This window comes from Mauremys mutica, chromosome 15 (assembly GCF_020497125.1).
Source record: "Mauremys mutica isolate MM-2020 ecotype Southern chromosome 15, ASM2049712v1, whole genome shotgun sequence".
Taxonomy (NCBI): Eukaryota; Metazoa; Chordata; order Testudines; family Geoemydidae; genus Mauremys; species Mauremys mutica.
Genome location: NC_059086.1, coordinates 1,957,915 through 1,970,104, shown reverse-complemented (window position 1 = coordinate 1,970,104; position 12,190 = coordinate 1,957,915). Strand labels below are relative to the sequence as shown.

The 12,190-nt window shown below is 68.6% G+C and overlaps 1 protein-coding gene across 3 annotated transcripts; it reads right to left on the bottom strand.

Annotated features, from left to right (window-relative positions):
- Window positions 1-6,784: 6,784 nt before the first annotated feature.
- LOC123349800 (coiled-coil domain-containing protein 97-like) lies at window positions 6,785-12,190 on the bottom strand. Of its 3 annotated transcripts, XM_044987990.1 has the most exons (6): window positions 11,583-11,735; window positions 10,965-11,155; window positions 9,893-10,874; window positions 8,204-8,446; window positions 7,827-7,956; window positions 6,785-7,131 (listed from the first exon to the last, which is right to left on the bottom strand). In XM_044987990.1, exons 1-6 carry the CDS (start codon window positions 11,623-11,625, stop codon window positions 7,017-7,019), a joined length of 1,704 nt encoding a protein of 567 aa, XP_044843925.1. In that variant the 5' UTR covers window positions 11,626-11,735; the 3' UTR covers window positions 6,785-7,016. The 3 variants fall into 3 exon arrangements, with proteins under 3 accessions (XP_044843925.1, XP_044843924.1, XP_044843923.1); XM_044987989.1 differs by lacking the exon at window positions 11,583-11,735 and adding an exon at window positions 12,048-12,190 and having other exon boundaries at window positions 9,893-11,155; XM_044987988.1 differs by having other exon boundaries at window positions 9,893-11,155.

Here is a 12,190-nt window from a genome sequence, read left to right as displayed (position 1 = left end):
GAACCCAGGAGTCCTGGATCCCACCCCCCTGCTCCAACCACTGGACCCCACTCTCCTTCCAGAGGCCTGGGTCATTGTTAGACTTTCAACTTGCTGGGGCAGGGACCGGATCTGTCTGTGCAGCACCCGGCATATCGGGGCCCTGCACCTGGCTGGGAGCCCCCAGGGCAAGTGAGTGGTGGGAACGAGATGCAGGTGTGCAAGGAGCAGTGGCTGGGTGTGTTTCCATGTGCATCTGTGTCTATACTGTATATATGTATCTCTAGCTAGCTTTGCACACCACTCACTGCCCTCTAGAGCCTGGATCCAGCACTGCATGTTGTGTGTCATATCCCCTACACTGCTCACCCAGAGCGGTGAGTCTCCTTTCATGCAGAGTGCTGGGCTGTTGAAGCAGGGGTCCCTGGGTCATATCCCTGAGGCTGCTGCCCCGTCGTACGCCCCTGCACCAGGACAGTTAACGGATGCTCCGAGATGTCGCTGGATGCTAATTCCCCCCTCCCCCATCACATGCCCACTGACATCCTAGCAGGGCTAGAACCAGCGAGAGCCGCGGGCATTAATAGAGTCGTGCCGGGCATTGCTCGGAGGGGCGAACGCTCACACCCGCCCTCCCAGCTGGGCAGCCGCGCCGGCTCCGTTTCAAATCGCTGGGATTCCTGGCATCCCGAACAGACAGTTCCCTGGGGAGGCCTGGCCGGGTTTGCCTCCTGTGGGGTGGGGCACTCACGAGATCCCGCATCAGGGGCTTTCCCAGCGGCCGGCCAGGCCTGTGCCCTGGGTCTCGGCTCTGGCAGCCCAGGATCTGGTCTAAGCTTCCAGCTCCTGGGGCCAGGGCCAAAAAGCTCAAAAATGTGATGCCAGGCGTCTGCAGGGAGCCTGAGCCCGTCGCTGGGTGGGGGGAGCTGCCCTGAGTGTGAGTGACGCTGCCTGGGTCTGCAGGGAGCCTGAGCCCGTCGCTGGGTGGGGGGAGCTGCCCCGAGTGTGAGTGACGCTGCCTGGGTCTGCAGGGAGCCTGAGCCCATCGCTGGGTGGGGGGAGCTGCCCTGAGTGTGAGTGACGCTGCCTGGGTCTGCAGGGAGCCTGAGCCCGTCGCTGAGAACGGGGGATCTACCCCGAGTGTGAGTGACGCAGTGACGCTGCCTGAATGTGCAGAGAGCCTGAGCCCTTTTCCCAGGCATCTCAAGGGGGGGGGTTAACCCCCTGCCCCATGGCTCTGGGGGCCCTGCCAAGCGCTGCTGGGGGATCAGGGTGTGGCCACTACTGCCCTTCCGCCTCACTGCCCCACAGAGGCATTAGGCAGGGCCTGGGCCCTAGATCACGCCGCAAACAGGGCCCCAGAACCCAGCCCTTCCGGGGGGCTGACGTCATTCGGAGGCTGGCGCTGCCGGAGAATCGAGCCCCTCGGCGTGACTGGGTCCTAGCGTGGCAGGGGAGGGCATCGGCCAGGCTGGTGTGAGCCCAGGAGCTGCCGGGGGCATTGGAGGGGCAGGAAGAAAATGGGGAAAAGCCCTTGGATGCGGGACCCCCACCAAGCGGCTAAGGATCCTCACCCCCCCCATCGCTCAGTCTTTGAAACGCTCTGGGGTGGCAGAAGGGGGGCTGCTGACACCGGCCGGGGCATCTGGGGTATGGGGGGGCCCAGCTCCACTGGCATCCGAATCCCCCCAGGCTGGGACAGCACCAGGGGGCTCTGCGTGCGCACACACAGGACACACACACACACACACACACTCGCCCGGCGCCGAGATGCAGCCAGCTCTGGGGTGGGAGGCGGGGGCTGGTTATCCGGGGATCCCTCGCCCGGCGCTGAGATGCAGCCAGCTCTGGGGTGGGACGTGGGGGCTGGTTATCCGGGGATCCCTCGCCCAGCGCCGAGATGCAGCCAGCTCTGGGGTGGGACGCGGGGGCTGGTTATCCAGGGACTCCTCGCCCAGATGCAGCCAGCTCTGGGGTGGGACGCGGGGGCTGGTTATCCGGGGATCCCTCGCCCAGATGCAGCCAGCTCTGGGGTGGGACGCGGGGGCTGGTTATCCGGGGATCCCTCGCCCAGATGCAGCCAGCTCTGGGGTGGGACGCGGGGGCTGGTTATCCGGGGATCCCTCGCCCGGCGCTGAGATGCAGCCAGCTCTGGGGTGGGACGCGGGGGCTGGTTATCCGGGGATCCCTCGCCCGGCGCCGAGATGCAGCCAGCTCTGGGGTGGGACGCGGGGGCTGGTTATCCGGGGATCCCTCGCCCAGATGCAGCCAGCTCTGGGGTGGGCCAGCCCCGGCTCAGCAGAGCGGCTGCGGAGGTCACGAGGGCACGTGGAAAGCAGCTGTGCTCGTGGCCACAGGTCCTGGGGCTTCCCCCGGAGTCGGCGCCGCGCGACTGGGCCAAGGACCCGCCACGGCGCCCTCGGGGGACCAATAGCAGCAGCTGCTGCTGGAGCAAGGAGACTTGGGGCCCCATGGGGCGCTGGGCTGCAGGGAACGGGGTGGGGGGCTCGGCGGTAGGCGCTGTGGGGCAGGAAGCGGGGCGGGCGCAGCAGGGGGCTCTCCCTGGCAGGCAGGGCTGGCCCCAGGGCAGCGCTAGGGGTCGCTGTGGGGCAGAGAGTGGGGTGGGGGGCTTAGCAGGGGGCGCTGTGGGGCAGGGAGTGGCAGGAGGCGCTGTGGGGCAGGGAGCGGGGCGGGGGGCTGAGCAGGGGGCGCTGTGGGGCAGGGAGTGGCAGGAGGCGCTGTGGGGCAGGGAGCGGGGCGGGGGGCTGAGCAGGGGGCGCTGTGGGGCAGGGAGCGGGGCGGGGCGGCAGGGGGCGCTGTGGGGCAGGGAGCAGCAGGGGGCGCTGTGGGGCAGGGGGCTCAGCAGGGGTCGCTGTGGGGCAGGGAGCGGGGCGGGGGCGGCAGGGGGCGCTGTGGGGCAGGGAGCACGTTGAGTGGAGCCCCCCTGTGGTCATTGTGGGCGTTGCAGGCTGGGCCCACCCAGGAGCCTGTAGGGTGGGGGGAGGGGCCCAGCCCCCTCGGCCCCACAGCCCGGGCCCCGCGGCAGGAGCTGGGGGGGATCAAAGGCGGGGGCGGGGCCCGGGACGTTTAGAAGTTTCCAAAAATCGCCCCCAGCGAGAGGAGGCGGAATTTCCATGGAAAGCCCCGGGGGGGGGGGGGGGGTTGAGTCACTGCCAGGGCCCCCCACCCAAGTCACCGCCCCCCCCCCCCGCAGTGGGGCCTGGGGCAGAGGGTTGTGGGGCTGGCAGCCCTGGGAGGAGACTGATATAAACTGGGCTAGTCCCCCCCATCCCCCGGTGCCCCTCACTCCCGACCCGCAGCCCCTGCCAGCCCAGCCCCTCCCCCTGCTCCAAACACTAGTCCCCACTCCCCTCCCAGAGCTGGGAGAGAACCCAGGAGTCCTGGCCCCCAGCCCCCTGCTCTAACCACTAGACCCCACTCCCCTCCCAGAGCCCAGAGAGAACCCAGGAGTCCTGGCTCCCAGCCGCCCCCCCGCTCTAACCGCTAGACCCCACTCCCCTCCCAGAGCCGGGAGAGAACCCAGGAGTCCTGGCCCCAGTCCCCTGCTCTAACCACTAGACCCCACTCCCCTCCCAGAGCCCAGAGAGAACCCAGGAGTCCTGGCTCCAAGCCCCCCCCCGCTCTAACCGCTAGACCCCACTCCCCTCCCAGAGCCGGGGGAGAACCCAGGAGTCCTGGCTCCCAGCCGCCCCCCGCTCTAACCGCTAGACCCCACTCCCCTCCCAGAGCCAGGGGAGAACCCAGGAGTCCTGGCTCCCAGCCCCCCCCCGCTCTAACCGCTAGACCCCACTCCCCTCCCAGAGCCAGGGGAGAACCCAGGAGTCCTGGCCCACAGCCCTTTGGGGACTGACTCTGCTCCCTGCCCCCCCCGCTCTAACCACTACACCCCACGCCCCTCCAAGTGGTTTGTGGGAACGGTTGCAGTGGTGGCGTGTGGGCAGCTGGAGCCGAGACGGGGTGTGTGTGGGGGGGGGCAGCTGCGGTGCAGGCAGGGCCCAATCCTGGCAGGAGCCTGCGATCGGGGCTGGGTCCCCACAGCCGAGCTGCTGGGGGCTCCCCGGAGCACACGGGAAAGAGTGAGGTGGGGAGGGACCAGTGGGACAAGCTCCCTCCCCCCGTCCCTGTGCCAACCCTGCCCCCCAGCTCCTGCCACGCGCTGCCCACAGCGCCAGTGCTGAGCCCTGGCACACTCGTCGCAGGCAGGAGCCCCCCAGGGCCAGTGGGATCAGCAGCCCCCTGCAGCTGGGTCCGGGCGGGGGGACCTCAGGGATCCTCACAACCGGGCACCCCACAAACACGCAGCCCCTGGGGGCGGGATCCACGCCAGCAAACAGCCAGGGCAGCCAGCTCGTGTTTCCCACCGGGGATGGGGCCGGGGCCTGGGCCCTCTGGGGGGGGCTGGCCTCAGGGCGTAAGGGTCCCAGCCATTCCTCGGGGCGCAGCCTCAGCAAAGGGGGCCCAGGGGCCGAGCGACCCCACTGCCCTGCTGCCCTCCCCATTCTCCCACAGCCTCTGCTTTGACCCTGGGGCCAAGCGGGGCCAGAGCCAGCCCCGGGCACCCAAAACACGAGGGCAGAGACGTGTGTGTGTGGGGGGGGGGGGGACACATGGGCGGGGGGAGATCAGCCCCCCACATCCCCCAGCGTCTGGCTGGCGCTCACTCCACGCTGACAGAGGCGGCAGTACCGAGCTGACCCCCCCCCCGCCCCCGAGTGTGCCCGTGGGGCCGGGCGGTGAGAATCACCCACTGCTCACTCCTCTCCCCGCTGCCAGCGCCAGGTCTGATCTAGCGGCGGTGAGTTCCACGGGTCAGCTGGGCTTTCTCGCTCACGCCCAGACCCCTTGCGGTGAGGAGTCAGGCCTGGGAATCTCCTCACAGGGGGTCCCCCCGGCTAGGGGGCAGAGCAGGGGCGTGGCACTGTGGTTATTCTCTGCCCCCCAGGGCCCACCGGGGGCGGATCTCAGGTGCTGGGGTGCCCTGCCCCCAGCGGGCGGGAAGCAGGACTGAGAGCAGCCCTGAGGCTGCTGTAACTGACACGAGGGGCCAGGCCTGTGACCCAGGCCCAGACGAGGAAGCCAGGCAGGGACCGAGCTGGGCCTGCCCCGGGGAACTGGCTTCCCTTCCCGAAGAGGAACCTGGCTGGGGCAGGTATTTCCTGCCGGGCCCGCACCCCCGGCCGGTCAGCTGAGCGGCAGCACCCCCACCTGCCGGTGGAATTTCCCACAGGGAAGCTGGGACGGGACCGAAAACCCCGAAAGGAAGTGAAACCGGTGAGGGAAAGCGAGTCACCTGCAGGGATCAGGAGGCTCCGCTCCCCCCGCCGGCTAGCGACACGGCACCTGACGGCAAATCCCCCGGCGGAAGGTCCCTGCGCTGGCCCCGGCCCCCCTCCCCCGAAAACAGCGGAACCAAGCAGAGCCTGGGGCTGCCTGGCAGGGGCTCGGCAGGGCGCTGAGGCTTGGAGCTTCCTGACCACCCAACAGACACCGGCTAGCACCCGGGGGAAGGGAAACTGAGGCACGGAGAGGCAAAGTAACTCATCACAGAGGGAGGGGCTGGGAGCGCCCCCTGGTTCCAGCAAACCCAGCGGTGATGCTTAGGCCAGTGCTCCCCTGGCACAGCCAGGAACAGAACCGCCCCCTGCTCCACTCACTAGACCTGACTCCCCTCCCAGAGCTGGGAGAGAACCCAGGAGCCCTGGCTCCCAGCTCCCCCTGCTCTAAGCACCAGACCCCACTCCCCACCAGAGCTGGGGATAGAACCCAGGAGTCCTGGCCCCTAGCCCTCTGCTCTAACCACCAGACCCCACTGCCTTCCCAGAGCAAGGAGAGAACCCAGGAGTCCTGGTTCCCAGCCCCTCTGCTCTAACCACCAGGTCCCACTCCCCTCCCAGAGCCGGGATAGAGTCCAGGAGTCCCAGCCCCCCCACCCCCTGCTCTAACCACTAGTCCCCACTGCTCAGCCTGCAGAGATCCCCCACAGACAGGGCTGCTGTCTCTGACCCACTCTGTCCTTAGCCTCTGCCATGGCAGCCTGTGCTGGGGGCAGCTGCACTGACATGCCCAGGTCATGCTCGAGCAGCCTCCAGCCAGGGCACCCAGCGGGCACCAACCTACCCCCCCTGGAGCTATCCTGTGCACTCACCCAGTGCCTTGGCCTGTGCTGCCCCCTGCTGGCACCCGGCAGTGCGTGCAACTGGGAGAGAACCCAGGAGTCCTGGCTCCCAGCCCCCCCTGCTCTAACCCACCAGCCCCCACTCCCTTCCCAGAGCCGGGAGAGAACCCAGGAGTCCTGGCTCCCGGCCCCCCCTGCTCTAACCCACCAGCCCCCACTCCCTTCCCAGAGCCGGGAGAGAACCCAGGAGTCCTGGCTCCCGGCCCCCCCTGCTCTAACCCACCAGTCCCCCACTCCCCTCCCAGAGCCAGGGAGAGAACCCAGGAGTCCTGGCTCCCTGGTGCCCCAGCACAAGTCGCAGGATTTTCAGGCCGAAAGGACCAAACTGCTGCTGTTGCAAAACCTGTTCTGGAAAAGCTTTAATTGTGACCGTGCCCTGCTGCCCCCGCCCCCCCCGGCCTGCCCTGGCCCCCAGGCCCCTGCCCCAGGCCAGCCCCAGCAGGGGGGGCCGTTCCCCGGAGTGGCTGCTTCCCGGTGCAGCCCTGGGCCTGGCCACGTGGCTGGGGCACTTCCCGCCCTGGGGGCCTGGAGGCTCAGAGACGGGGCCAGGGCAGAGTCTGGGCAGCCCTGAGAGCCATGGCCGTGGGGCTCACACAGCCACGCGGGGGGTGGGAGGTGCAGGGACCCCCTGACACAAAGGTACCTGTCTGAACTGGCTCACAGGCCGGGAGCGACCTGGGGCGAGCGTACGGGGGCGGGGCCTGGCACGGCCACGCCCCAAGCCGACGGGGTGGGGGGGGGGAAGGATCCCAGGTCACAGACTAGGAGTCTGGGTTACTGCACGAGTTGGGTCCTGCCCCCCACTCAGGGTGCCGGGCTTTGGGAGGGGGGAAGGGACCCCCTACTCTGCCTCCATCTCCTCCGCCTCCTCGGACTCCTCGCCGTCGAAGTAACGCTCCTCCTCGTCCCGCGACACAATGTCCAGATTGTCGAACTCGGGGTTCTCGTCCACCTCGCTGGGAGAAAACGAACCCAGAGCTGTGACCTCGGGGACAGAACCCAGGTGTCCTGGCTCCCAGCCCCCTGCTCTGACCCCTACACCCCACTCCCCTCCCAGAGCCAGGGACAGAACCCAGGTGTCCTGGGCCCCTGCTCTGACCCCTACACCCCACTCCCCTCCCAGAGCCAGGGACAGAACCCAGGGGTCCTGGGCCCCTGCTCTGACCCCTACACCCCACTCCCCTCCCAGAGCCAGGGACAGAACCCAGGAGTCCTGGCTCCCAGCCCCCTGCTCTGACCCCTACACCCCACTCCCCCCCCAGAGCCAGGGACAGAACCCAGGTGTCCTGGCCCCCTGCTCTGACCCCTACACCCCACTCCCCTCCCAGAGCCAGGGACAGAACCCAGGTGTCCTGGGCCCCTGCTCTGACCCCTACACCCCACTCCCCTCCCAGAGCCAGGGACAGAACCCAGGTGTCCTGGGCCCCCTGCTCTGACCCCTGCACCCCACTCCCCTCCCAGAGTCAGGGACAGAATCCGGGTCCTGGCTCCCAGTGCCCCACCCACACGCTCTAACCACTAGACCTCTCTCCCTCCCAGAGCTGAGACAGATGCACCTTGCCCCCCCCCCCCCCCACCAGCCCCACTTCTGCTGTCCCCCCCCCCCCAGGCAGTGGCCCAGCGAGCGACGCCCGGCACCCACCCCCCTCACCTGTAATCGAAGTCACCGTCCTTGCCGTCCAGGAAGTGCTGGTGCATGCGGCTGGTGAACTCCTCCCGCAGGAAGGCCTTCTCCTCCGTGTCGGGGACCCAGGCGTCCGAGGCCGAGCTGGACTCCTCACCTGGCAGGGAGAGAGGGCACGATCAGCAAGTACCAGTCATAGAGCCAGTAACGGGATGTCAGATCTCACTCCCCTCCCAGAGTGGGGAGGGAACCCAGGAGTCCAGGCTCCCAGCCTCCCCCATCTCTAACCACTAGACCCCACTCCCCTCCCAGAGCCAGGGAGAGAACCCAGGAGTCCAGGCTCCCAGCCCCCTGCTCTAACCACTGGACCCCACTCCCCTCGCCCAGCCAGACTACATACTGACCTTCGTCGTCATCCTCCTCCTCCTCCATGCAGGCGTCCTCCTGCTCCTGCTGGATGTGCAGCCGCAGCTGGAGCACCTGCTCCTGGTAGGAGTCGAGCAGGACCCCGGAGAGGGAGCAGGGGCCGGCCAGTGCCTGGCTGCCCAGGGCCAGCAGCTCCTCGTCGCTCAGGTACTGCCCGATGTATTGCTCATAGAGCAGCGGCTCCCGCGCCCGCATCTGCTCGTCGCTGAAATACTCCCCCCCTGCGAGGCAGAGAGAGCATGCAGGGGCTGGAGCCACAGCACCAGGGCTGGGGGGCTTCTGGGGCACTCCAGGGCAGATGCAGCCCCCACTCCCCTCCCAGAGCCGGGATGGAACCCAGGAGTCCTGGCTCCCAGCCCCCCTGCTCTAACCACCAGACCCCACTCCCCTCCCAGAGCCGGGATGGAACCCAGGAGTCCTGGCTCCTAGCCCCCCTGCTCTAACCACCAGCCCCCACTCCCCTCCCAGAGCCGGGATGGAACCCAGGAGTCCTGGCTCCCAGCCCCCCTGCTCTAACCACCAGCCCCCACTCCCCTCCCAGAGCCGGGATGGAACCCAGGAGTCCTGGCTCCCAGCCCCCCTGCTCTAACCACCAGCCCCCACTCCCCTCCCAGAGCCGGGATGGAACCCAGGAGTCCTGGCTCCTAGCCCCCCTGCTCTAACCACCAGCCCCCACTCCCCTCCCAGAGCCGGGATGGAACCCAGGACTCCTGGCTCCTAGCCCCCCTGCTCTAACCACCAGCCCCCACTCCCCTCCCAGAGCCGGGATGGAACCCAGGAGTCCTGGCTCCCAGCCCCCCTGCTCTAACCACCAGATCCCACTCCCCCCCAGAGCCGGGATGGAACCCAGGAGTCCTGGCTCCCAGTCCCCCTGCTCTAACCACCAGCCCCCACTCCCCTCCCAGAGCCGGGATGGAACCCAGGAGTCCTGGCTCCCAGTCCCCCTGCTCTAACCACCAGCCCCCACTCCCCTCCCAGAGCCGGGATGGAACCCAGGAGTCCTGGCTCCCAGTCCCCCTGCTCTAACCACCAGCCCCCACTCCCCTCCCAGAGCCAGGATGGAACCTAGGAGTCCTGGCTCCTAGCCCCCCTGCTCTAACCACCAGCCCCCACTCCCCCCCAGAGCCGGGGATGGAACCCAGGAGTCCTGGCTCCCAGCCCCCCTGCTCTAACCACCAGACCCCACTCCCCCCCAGAGCCGGGATGGAACCCAGGAGTCCTGGCTCCCAGCCCCCCTGCTCTAACCACCAGCCCCCACTCCCCTCCCAGAGCCAGGATGGAACCTAGGAGTCCTGGCTCCCAGCCCCCCACCCCCCCCGCTCCAACCACTAGTCCCCATTACTCAGCCTGCAGAGATCCCCCACGGACAGGGCTGCTGTCTCTGACCCACTCTGTCCTAAGCCTCTGCCATGGCAGCCTGTGCGGGGGGCACCTGGCACCATCTGGGCTGACATGGCCAGGTGATGCTCGAGCAGCCTCCAGCCAGGGCACCCAGCGGGCACCAACCTACCCCCCTGCAGCACAGCGCCCCGTAGTGCTGCCGCGGGGCATTGCAGTCAGCACCGACTGCCAGGGGAGGGTGCCCCCTGCTGGTCCATGCCCTGTAGCGTCAGGACCAGGGTGCCACTGCCTGTGAGAGCAGAGCCCCCGCCCCGGCGGCTCCGTACCTTTGATGAGCTGCTGCAGGGCGGCGTACCTCTTGTTGCGCACGCGGGTGTGGCCGGCCTTGCCGCGGGCGGCCCGGCGCACCTCGTCGCAGTAGAAGCGCACTTCGTAGCGGGCGGCCAGGTGGGTGAAGCAGCCCAGGTGCTCGACGCGCAGGGCCCGCCGGAAGCGCTCCAGGAAGACCACGGGCTTGTCCCGGTACAGCGCCCGCAGGATGGTCAGCTTCTCCTCCGCCGTCAGATCCGGCTCGTCCTTCTGCTGGCTACGCACCGGCAGCGGGCTGTTGGCCACGGCCATCAGCATAGCCAGCAGGGCCTGCTCGCCCACCTCGGGTGGACCCACCGGCTCCTGGGCCCCGGGCTCCTTCTGAGCCAAACCCGCAGCGTGGCTGGGCTCCGGCATCCCTCTCCCCTGCCGGGACGGGCCCTGCGGCCGTTCACCGAGCCGACTGCTGTCGGGTGAATGGTCACCTAGGGCTGGCAACACCTGCATCCCTTCCCCCCAGTGCGACGGGTGCCGGGGCGGAGTGGTGACCTCAGTGTTCTTTGGGGGCCGGGCCGGTGGGGCTGAGCACTCCTCCACCTCCTCCCCCCAGTGCCACGTCTGCCGAGGGGGTTCAGTGATCCCGTTCCTCCTGGGGGGATGGTCCCCCAGGGCTGGCCTGTCCAGCATCCCTTCCCCCCAGTGCGACGTGTGCCGGGGCGGGTTGGTGACCCGGCTGGCATTGGGGGGACGGTCCTGTGGGGCTGGCCTGTCCATCATCTCTTCCCCCCAGTGCGACGTGTGTTGGGGTCGGTCAGTGACCCTGTTGGTATTGGGGGGATGGTCCCCCAGGGCTGGCCTGTCCAGCATCCCTTCCCCCCAATGCGACGTGTGCCAGGGCAGGTCGGTGACCCTGTTGGTATTGGGGGAATGGTCCTGTGGGGCTGGCCTGTCCATCATCCCTTCCCCCCAGTGCGACGTGTGCCGGGGCGGGTCAGTGACCCTGTTGGTATTGGGGGAATGGTCCTGTGGGGCTGGCCTGTCCATCATCCCTTCCCCCCAGTGCGACGTGTGCTGGGGCAGGTCAGTGACCCTGTTGGTATTGGGGGGCCAGTCCTGTGGGGCTGGGCTGCCCAACATCCCTTCCCCCCAGTGCGACGTGTGCTGGGGCAGGTCGGTGACCCGGCTGGCATTGGGGGGACGGTCCTGTGGGGCTGGGCTCTCTGCCAACGACGGGGGAGGCGCAGCCTCCGGCTCCTGCTGCTCCTGGGCACTGGCGCTACCTGCGGATGAGACCTGGAATTAACGCTGGGCCGCCGGGCTCCCCAGGGGGGTTCAGGGCTGACCTGGGGCAGGGGGAAGGGACCCCACTGCCAGCCTGACCCTCTCACGGTAATGGGGGGGCTCCATATGGGGGGGCTGCTGGGGGCATGTGGGCCCCACATCCAGCCCCGCCCCCAGAGGAACGGGGGCCCCACGGGGGGGCTCAGGGCAGATCTCGGGCGGGAACTGGGGACCCCACATCCAGCCCCGGGGGTCACTCAGTCGGGGGGGCAGCCAAGAGGGCGGGGGCAGAGACCCCACATCCAGCCCCGCCCCCAGAGGAACGGGGGCCCCACGGGGGGGGTCAGGGCCGATCTCGGCCCCCCCAGGCCGGAGCAGGGCCCCGGGGGACCCCTTTGGCTGTGACACCCCCGCCCCGCTTCTCACCCGGCGGGGGCGGCCGCGCTCGGCCCCCCACTTCCGCCTCCATCCCGCACGCCGCGCCAGGCCAGGCCAGGCCGGAACTTCCGGGTCACAGGTCAGCGGCGAAAAGGTCCCCCCGCGGGGAGGCGCGAACGCGACCCGGCCACGTTGGTTCCGGGACACGTCCGTTCCGCTGGGGGTGGCGAAGGGTCATTGCTTGTGCTCGACGCTCATTCAAAGGGGGGGGGAGATTGGGGGGGCAGCCCCCCACCCCCACATCATCCGCCCAGGGGCAGCTGCGGCTGCCAGGGGACTCCCCGCAGATACAGAGGCAAATCCTGCTGCAGGGGGACTTGGCCCCAGGCAATGCAGGGATCTGAGATTTGATGGGGGGGGGGCTCCCCCCGCTCACAGCCCCCCCCCCCCCGGACTCACACCTGCCACTGGGAAAGCCTGGCAAAGGGTAAATTAAGCACTGGAACAATTTACCAAGGGGTTGTGGCTTTTCCATCAAGCCAGGATTGGTCCCCACCCAAAGATCTGCTCATGTTCAGACAGGAATTAATGGCAGGATGTTCTCTGGCTTGTTGTCCAGGAGGCGAGACCATGGCCGTAGGCTCAGTCCCCTCAGG